The sequence below is a fragment of the Amphiprion ocellaris genome, chromosome 23, assembly GCF_022539595.1.
Source record: "Amphiprion ocellaris isolate individual 3 ecotype Okinawa chromosome 23, ASM2253959v1, whole genome shotgun sequence".
NCBI classification, from domain to species: domain Eukaryota; kingdom Metazoa; phylum Chordata; class Actinopteri; family Pomacentridae; genus Amphiprion; species Amphiprion ocellaris.
In genome coordinates this window covers 1,217,321-1,226,424 of record NC_072788.1, presented here as the reverse complement: position 1 = coordinate 1,226,424, position 9,104 = coordinate 1,217,321, and the positions used below count along the sequence as shown (strand labels likewise).

Below are 9,104 nucleotides of genomic sequence, written 5' to 3'. Positions count from 1 at the left end.
TTAGCCTGTTGAAACACTAGCTAACTAGCTGACTTCATGTTAAGATAAAACCATGGACAGTCTATGGATAAAACCGTTATGCGGTTTTAGCTTGCTATAGCATTAGCTAGTTAGTTTGAATTTCTTGTTACATAGGCTAATCATCGCAGCTGATTGGTGATTTAGGTCAGGAATTCTATTATTATTATTAATAATAAAGCTGTAGTACAGTTAAAACGTTTGCCCTGGGCCCAAAAATTCAAAATTAAATGCTACTAAATGACTCATGAGGAAAGATTTTACATTTGGTTTTATAATAAAAAAAGTTGTAGTACTGTATAATTTAATAATCCTCTAAATCTGTTAACTTAGGCGTAGTTCCTGTGCACATATTATATTCAAAATGTGGTGTTGTTTAAAATAAGTGAGGTACAGGTTCTTAATTTTTTAATAACTTTTCAGGTTTTGTGTTGGAGCTGAAAACTGAATTTTAAGAGTTTAACTGGTTCTTTGAAGCTTTTTCAGCTGTCTGGACTGTTTTAAATAGGACACAGAGCAGGTAAATAGTCTATATTTACTGATAAATATTAAATATATATCTGTAGAACTAAACTGCTGTGTTCATCGGTGTAACTCAATCTGTGATTCCCTGAACCAACACCGCACAGTCCTCCTCACACCGCTGTCCACCTTCCACAGGCGTGGAGACTCCGCTCGGTCGGGCTGCTCCGTGGAAGCATCGAACCCACCCTCCGGATCCTCCGGTGTGACGCACGGATCCCGGTCGGTCAGTCCGCCCGGCTCCGCTCGACTCAGCTCGTCTCCGTCCGCACCACAGCATGCAGGATGGCGAGTGTGGAGACAGCCGCCGAACACGAGCGAATCCTGCGGGAGATAGAGAGCACGGACACCAACTGCATCGGACCGACTCTCCGGTAAGTGAGACCCTGGGCGGCTCGTCCCGGTTAGCCCGGCGGAGGCGGCTGCTCCGCCGGCGTCGCCCCGCTGAGGCAGCTCGGCTAGCAGCCACTAGCGCCGGTTCAGCGACTCCTCAAAACTTTACGGTCGTGCGTCCATTATCGGACAGCTAGGCGGCTAACTTTAGCAAACATTAAAGCTAGCTAATTACCGAGGCGGGCTCAGCCAGGTGTGTTTACCTGGACGGACACACACACCTGGTTGTCCGGACCGACCTCCCTCATCTCTCTCCCCGCTCTGTCCTCTTTTCATTGTGGCTAAACTTTGGCAACTTGTTCGCAGGCGGTTGAGCGACTTGAACTAACATGAGCTAACTGAGCTAACTAATTGGGATTCTGCTCACAGGTGTGTTAGCTCTCTGCTAGTCGAGCCCTGCCAGGCTGCCAGGTGGCTCCGGTGATTGTGGGACTTTTAGGTGTTTTTTTTTTTTTTAAATCAGTAAATGTGGACATTTTAACGTGTTGGCTGGTTAGCAGCAGCAGCTAAGAGACAGTTTAGGAGTGTCAAGTGCACTGCCCCAGCCTTCAGTACATAAGAGGCGTTTCTTCGTGTTTATCAGTCTTTTTGGATGCCTGACAGCGTTCAGGCTGGGTGTTCATGTCGTTATTTGTGCTTCTACATCCCATCAGAGGGCTGGATGTGTTCTAGATGCTGCATTTGGACCTCAACACAAGTTATGTACACTGGAAAAACAACAAACTGTTAAAAATCTGTGTTATTCTGGCAGCTGGAACAACAGAAAATACTGGTAAATAATGGCAGATGGTTATCTCAGGAAAGTACAGTAGTTTTCCTTAAATATAATACATTTTCTGGCCTTAAATTTACATGAGATCATGCATGTCGTTTGGATCTTTAATGTTTATGTGTTAAAACAATATGTCTAATATATAATAATTGTGATAATAAAGTGTGTTTATATATATATATTAACCAATTTGCTGTTATTTTACAGCTTTTTCCCACCCAGTTTTGTTAAATTGCAGATAGTATAAAGTAAAATTACACACAAATCTAATAATTGGCATGTTAACAGTAAAACCAAGAACAAAACTGTAAATAACCTAACCTCTTAGGACCTGGCGAAAACATGTATGGACATCATTTTTTCCCCAAAAAGAACATATTGTTCATAGAAATAATAATCAAAAAATAATTGTGGTAATAAAAATAACAATAATAAAACAACATAAATATAATGTTAATATAACTATAATGAATATCATTATTTACATACAGATTTTTGCTTTCAATTTAAATAAAAATTATATTAAATAATGTATTAAACTGTCAATTTACAGATTTTCTGGCTTTGTTAAATTGCCAATAATGTCTAGGAAGACCACAGAAAAAATGTGTTAAATAGTACAAAATGGTATAAAAACGGGCAAAAACTGTAAATGTTCACGATTTCTTTTTTACAAATAGTAATTTATTCTGTCACAACATTTGACTATAATATATCACAGTTTTATTGTATGTAAATCAGCAAAAACTGTAATTATTCTGCAGATATATGCCGTTGTTTAGTGTTTGTGTTTTTTCTAGCCTTCTTGCTGCTGGATTTGCAAAAACAAACAAAATGTTTGTTATCTCAGTCAGAAAAGGCCTTTTTGTATGCAGAAGTGGTGTTCTTGGTGATCTTTGCACTGATTGTTTAAAGAGGAAATGTGAATGAAGAGGAACTGGGCCGTCCACAGCTCATCAGAGGTGTTTAAACCTCTCATTCAGGACCATTACTTTCCCTGATGGGAGGTTAAAAGGGGTCTGTTTTCTCCACATGATGCGACTCGACAGCGTTGTGCGACGCCTCTGGCTGCCACATGGTCGTCCTCTGAGCGTTTGTCAGCAGGACGTTATTTTTCTGTCTGATGTTTCGTCTCTTCCAGCGTCTCAGTGTTTCCACTCGGCCTGGTCGGCACACTTAAAATCCAGCAGCAGCGTCTAAGTTTGGAGCTGTCAGCGGCATCGCCGTCTATATTTAGCCCAGAAGGATGTCAGAAAACAGAGGTTTAGAAGAGAAGATATAAAAGACGATGAAGGATGCATCTTTTGGCGTCTACATATTTAGATGAGAGACAGTTTAGAGCTATTTAAAACAACCAGAATAGACTTTTTAATATTTTAACAGATCTAAAAATGTTTGTGGAGCTAAAAACTGTCAAGAATAGAGAAAAATAAAACGCAAACCAACTAGTTCACTATGAATTAGTAGCCGGTTAGTCACTGTCTAGTCATCAAATGGCTTTTCCTGTTCTGGAAATCTTTTATTTTTTTTTTTAATGAAGGACAGCAGCAGGTTATTAGTGACTTTATCAGGAGGTGAGTTTTACTCCAATGAAAATGATAAAAATAGTAACTTTTGTATATTTATTGAAGCCATGCAAAGTTTTACCTTGAAACTGTGGATATGTTCAGGACTGAAAAACACATTTGGGTTCTGTTAAAAGCTGCAAACACATCAGTTTTACATCCACTCCAGGGATCACAGTCTAAATCTTGGTATTTTGAGGTCATTTGGACATTTTTTTTGCATCATTTTTAAACAGAATTTTGACAGTTTTGGGTCAATATGAACAATTTTAACCCATTTTGGACAAATTTTAACTATTTTTCTACAGTTTTGAGTCATTTTATTGATGTCGGAGTCTTTTTGAACAAGTTTAAAATCATTTTAGACAAACTTCAAATTGTTCTGGATCATTTTTGAGTCAGTTTGGACGATTTTTCACTAGTCTTCGTCAATTTCGGAGTTATTTTGGATAATTTTTGAAATAATCCTGTTTAATTTTGGAGTCATTTTGGCAGCTTTACATTCACTACATAGAGGTGGGTCCAGATGTCCCACTTTTTAATGGACTTCTTCAGAAAACAGATTTATTCTTTAGACTGTGACACCTGGATGGATGTGAAACTGATCTGGTGTCAGTTTTTATCAGACCTCAGATGTGTTTCTCCTCCTAAATGTCATGGTTCTATCTGGTGGAGTGATGAAGTTCTGAGGCTCAGAAATGATGGAAAAAGTCCATTAAAAAGTGATAAATCTGGACCCACCTCTATGGACTTCAAGGACCTGGAACTCTGGAAATATGAAGTTAGAACTCTGATCATTAAATAAAGTTCCTATAGATAAAGAACCATCTGATTCTGAGGTGGGATGATGTTGAAGATTAGTTATCTTGTTGAGGTTTTTGTTTTCTTTGTACCCTTGTTCTGCCTCTTTCCTGCCTGAGAGTTATTGATGCTGCGTTGCCAAAATTACATCAAAGCTTGAAGCATTTTTGGTTCAAATTCAGGAGATGTCAACATACAGCACAGATACCCTTTTATAGAAAGAACAAATCCATCAACAGAACCTTAAAGGATGTTTCTATGAATCTCATACATGGTAGTGAGAGACATTCTGCTGTCTTTCATCAGACTCTACAGAGATTATGTTTATAATTTCAGTAACTTTGAGTTAAACTTCTTCACTTGCTCATTTCTGTTAGTTTACAGCAGTTTTTGTGTCCAGCTGCTGGAATATTACAGTTTAAAGTGTGAGGTTTTACAGTTAATTCTGAGACAAAGTTAGATTGTGGTTTGTTAGCATGTAGTTGTGTGTTTCCAGCAGTAGGAGTGTGTTGGTGTGTGTTAATATGTGTTACTGGGTGTGTTTTCAGGAGTGTACAGGTCGAGGCCTGCTGCAGAATCCCTCCCTGACAGCAGAATAACTGATCATGGTTCAGGTTAAAACTGTTCATTTAAATCCAGGAGCTCTGCTGTGATGCTCTACATGGACGCGTTAAACACTGTTTTACTGGTTTTGTGTATTAAAATGTGTGAACTTGATATTTATCGGTGCTTCAGATAAAGTTTAGACGCCTTTCAGACATTTTAACTGGCTGGTTAAAGAGGTGTTGGCACATTTATTCTCCGTGAGTCAGTTCCTTCCATCATTTTAAATCCTTTCATTCCAGTTTGCATCATGTTGTCTGCCTTTAAAAACTAAATTAGAACATGTGATGTACTCACAGATGCAGCATTTTAAGGTGCTTTTACAACAGAATGCTCCAACTAAACTACAGTCATGTGTTATATTAAATTAAACATGCCGGTAATGTAACAGAGATAACTGGGTAATCAGTGATGCTCAGAGCTGCAAACTCCGACCTGAAAGTTACTAAAACTGCAGAAACAATTCCCACCTGAGTCCAAACATTTAGTGTTTAATCACTCATCTGATCCATTTCTCATTGCTCAGCTGGTGTTTCCTTCCTAAAAAATATTAATAAAACGTGAAAAAAGTTCCTCTTAGAATTGGCAGTTTTTAAAAAAAATCTGCAATAACTTTAGTTTATTTAATGGAGCAAAGTTTTATCTTCGTACTGTGAATATTTCCAGAGTTCCAGGTCCTTGAAGTCCATAGAGGAGGGTCCAGATTTATCACTTTTTAATGGACTTTTTCCATCATTTCTGATCCTCAGAACTTCATCAATCCAGCAGATAGAACCATGACATTTAGGAGGAGAAACACACCTGAGTTCTGGTAAAAACTGACAGCAGTTTTACATCCATCCAGGTGTCTCAGTCTGAACAATAAAGCAGTTCTTTGTTCATTTCCTCTCTACTGAAGCGATTTTAACTCTGAAAATATTCATAGTCTGAAGGTAAAACTCAGCATGGCTTCAGTCAATATAAAGTGATCAGCTGATTCTGAGGAGGTCAGGGAGGAACTTTGATCAGATTTGGTTGATGTTATATTTGTTTATTCTTTCCAGCTATGAGAATTACAGCCTCTCTGGTAAGAACAGGGTGAGAAAACCTGAAACTATCAGGATGAAACATCTTCAAGTCATGTCAGCACTGGTTGAACCCTTTCTGTTTGTCTTCAACTGATTTCTGACCATCTAGTGTTTTTTATCCAGATCTTGCAGCGGTTTTTCAGCCTGTGTTGGTTGTTTATTCTGATTGTTTGTTGCTTCAGTAACAGCTGAATGTGTCTCGGCTCTTTCTAAATCTGAGCTCTCTGAGTTTCCCTCTCCGTCCTGTCGGCTAATCTAATCAGTCGTCTCCGTCACACGTCTGAAACGAGGGCCGGTCGGGTCGGTGACTTTAAAACCAGCTCCAGCGTGTCTGCACTGAACTCCACCCGGTTTAACAGACGGATTTAACCATTAATGACAGAGAACTCTGCTCACTCTGTGCTTTCTGCTGCTGGATGGAAGCTTTATTTAAAGCTGGAGCTGCTCAGACACTTAAACCACGGATATAAATGATGAGAAAAGATCCAAACTGACATAAAATTTGTTGAAAATGACTCAAAACTGGCCCAAAATAACTTGAAAATGATCTATAATTACAGAAAATTTGTCCTAAATGACTCGAAAATTATCCTAAAGACACAAAAATGATCCAAAATGACAAGAAAAGATCCAAACTGACATAAAACCTGTTAAAAATGACTCAAAACTGGTCCAAATTAACTTGAAAATTGTCCAGAAATACAGAAAATGAGTCTAGAATGACATGAAATTTGTCTAAATAACTAGAAAATTATCCCACAGACACAAAATGATCCAGAATAATAAGAAAGGATCCAAGCTGACATAAAACTTGTTGAAAATGTCCATAATGACTTGAAAATGATCCATAATTATGGAAAATTAGTCCAGAACAACATGAAACTTGTCCGGGTTAATTGATAATTGAAGGACTTTTCAAGTCCATGGGATATATCTGGCATGTATTTACTGAAAGTAGAAGTTAAAAAAAGTTTTTTTTTATGTTCATTATGATCATGTCTTTACAAATTCCAGAATTACTTATTATGGAAACAATCAGTTATTCATAAAAATTGACTGGATATCACTAAAATGTCAACTAAATAACTGTCTGAATTTAATAACAACCACTTTCTAATGAGCAGTTAATAATTTTAGGTCTTTGTGTGGTCATTTTGCGCCTTTTTGTGGCCATTTTCAGCCTGTTTGTGATAGTTTTAGGTGTATTTGTGGTGATTTTGCAATTTTTTGTAGTTATTTTGTGTGTCTCTCATTTTGTGTCTTTATATGATAATTATGTGTCTCATTGAGTCATTTTCTGTTTTTCTGTGGTCATTTTTTTTGTCATTTTGTGCGTTTTAGTGGTCATGTTGTGTCTTTGTGATTATTTTGAGTGTGTTTGTGCTAATTTTGTTTCTTTTTTAGTCATTTTCAGACTGTTTTGTGGGCTAAAATGCTCACAAAACAGACAGATGGAATTACCCAGTAAAATTATATTCTATTATTCTGAGTTAAACTCTGTCTCTTTAAATATTTAGTTGGTCTGAGAAACTGTCTGAAGGGTTGAACTGATGGGAGAACAGAGGGAGTAACTCACACACACACACACACACACACACACACACACACACACACACACACACACACACACACACACACACACACACTCACTCACTCACAGCTGTTTATGATGATGTCATAACTGAGAGCAGCCTTCCTGAGCTTCTTCTTTCCTAAATCTGTCCAGAAACCGTGTCTCCTCCCTGCTAAAGCTGTAAAATCCTCCTAGAAACTAGGAGGTAGGTAACTAGTCCAGCTGGAACTGGAACGTGATGTAGTTTCTGCTAACATTAGGGGAACCTTGTTCACTGTCTGTCACTGCAGTGTTATTTGAGTTTTTACAGTGTTGGGAAAGATCCTGTGTTATGTTTAATAAAGGAGAAAGTCCACAGAATTAATTTATTTAGACCAAAACCACCGTTTTCTGTGTGACTGTCTGGTTATTTGTACTCATGGCAGCTAAAGATAGGCTGATAATTAGTATTTAAGGAGACCCATAACTGATATTCAGAGCTGATTTTGTTTGTATTTGCAGTAAAAACTAAAATAATGGTGCTAAAATCTAGAATGACACAAACTTTGCCACTAACTCTCGCTGAAATGCTTTTGTTGATTAACGTTTTTCATGTTTAATTAGAAGAGAACTTGTCCACATTTTTCCTCCAGTGCTGATTGGCTGTTAGTTGTGGCGCTTAACCAATGAGATAGAGCTGTGGGCGGGACGTTGGATGAGTGGCGGCTGCATTATTGTTAGACGGAGGTTCATAAATGCAGCGATTCATTCATTCAGAGTTGCCTTTAGCATGATATAAAGGGGAAAATGTAATATTTGAATTCAGTTTCTGACTGAGACTCTTCTCCAAACGCTTCCTTTCATACAAATATGTTATTTCTTTATTTATTTGACCGGGACAGTGCACATTAACGAATGTCTGTTTAGACAGAGATAGATGTAAATATGCTGGATTATAGCAGCAATGCTAATTTACATCCGCAGTCCCTAGACAGGTAAAAAAAAAAACCAAAAAAAACCAAACAGAAGTGAAACATTGGACAATCAATAATAATAAATTGACAAAAAGTCACAATAAAAGGAGAAAAAGTCACAATAAAATGACAAAAAGTCAATAAAAGACAATATGTCACAATAAAATGACAAAAGTCACAATAAAAGACAATCTGCCACAATAAAATGACAAAAAATCACAATGAAAGGACAATAGGTAACAATGCAATGACAAAATGTCACAATTCTTTTTGTTTTTGAGGTTGCAATTTCACAGTGAAGGCAGAAACATGATAACATTTACTTTTCATCACAAAAACCTGCAGTTGCTGACTTTGTCTATCCACTGCAGCTGTTTTAGAAGCTAAAGATGTTGAAATTGTGCATTTTATCTGTAAACGTGAAAAATCCTGTATTTTACACACAATAACTGTAAGACAAAATTATCATATACAGACACAAAATGACGATTATCACAATTGATGATCACAAACTGACTGAAAACAGACAGAAAAAGGCACAAAATGACCACAAGAATAAGCATCAGCGTATTTCTTAACCCCTTTAATGACCTCTCAGCTCCCAGTTTTAGAAGCTCTGCTGTGTTTTTTGACATGTACAGAGGAGTGGAGATAAGAGTGAGTTGGTGTCAGACTCCAGCAGCCTCTGAGGGTTAGAACATGAACACAGCTAACATGCTAATCTTAGCGTGTTCTCACTGATCCACAGGAAACCAGCTATTGTTTGGAGGCTTCACAGGACAATCAAGGAGTAACAGTGGTCGACTTTTAACCACCACGACGTCACACCACATCTCT

The 9,104-nt window shown here is 37.7% G+C and overlaps 1 protein-coding gene across 4 annotated transcripts in view; it reads left to right on the top strand.

Annotated features, from left to right (window-relative positions):
- The first annotated feature begins 678 nt into the window (after positions 1-678).
- Positions 679-9,104, top strand: part of exoc6b (exocyst complex component 6B) — a 121,254-nt gene continuing 112,828 nt past the window's right edge. Inside the window, exon 1 of one of the 4 annotated variants that reach the window (XM_035942740.2) lies at positions 679-914. In XM_035942740.2, coding sequence (XP_035798633.2) covers positions 826-914 — 89 coding nt within the window. In that variant the 5' untranslated portion in view covers positions 679-825. The remainder of the gene's footprint in view (positions 915-9,104) is intronic. The other 3 variants (XR_008600536.1, XM_023297830.3, XM_023297832.3) reach the window with 3 other exon arrangements.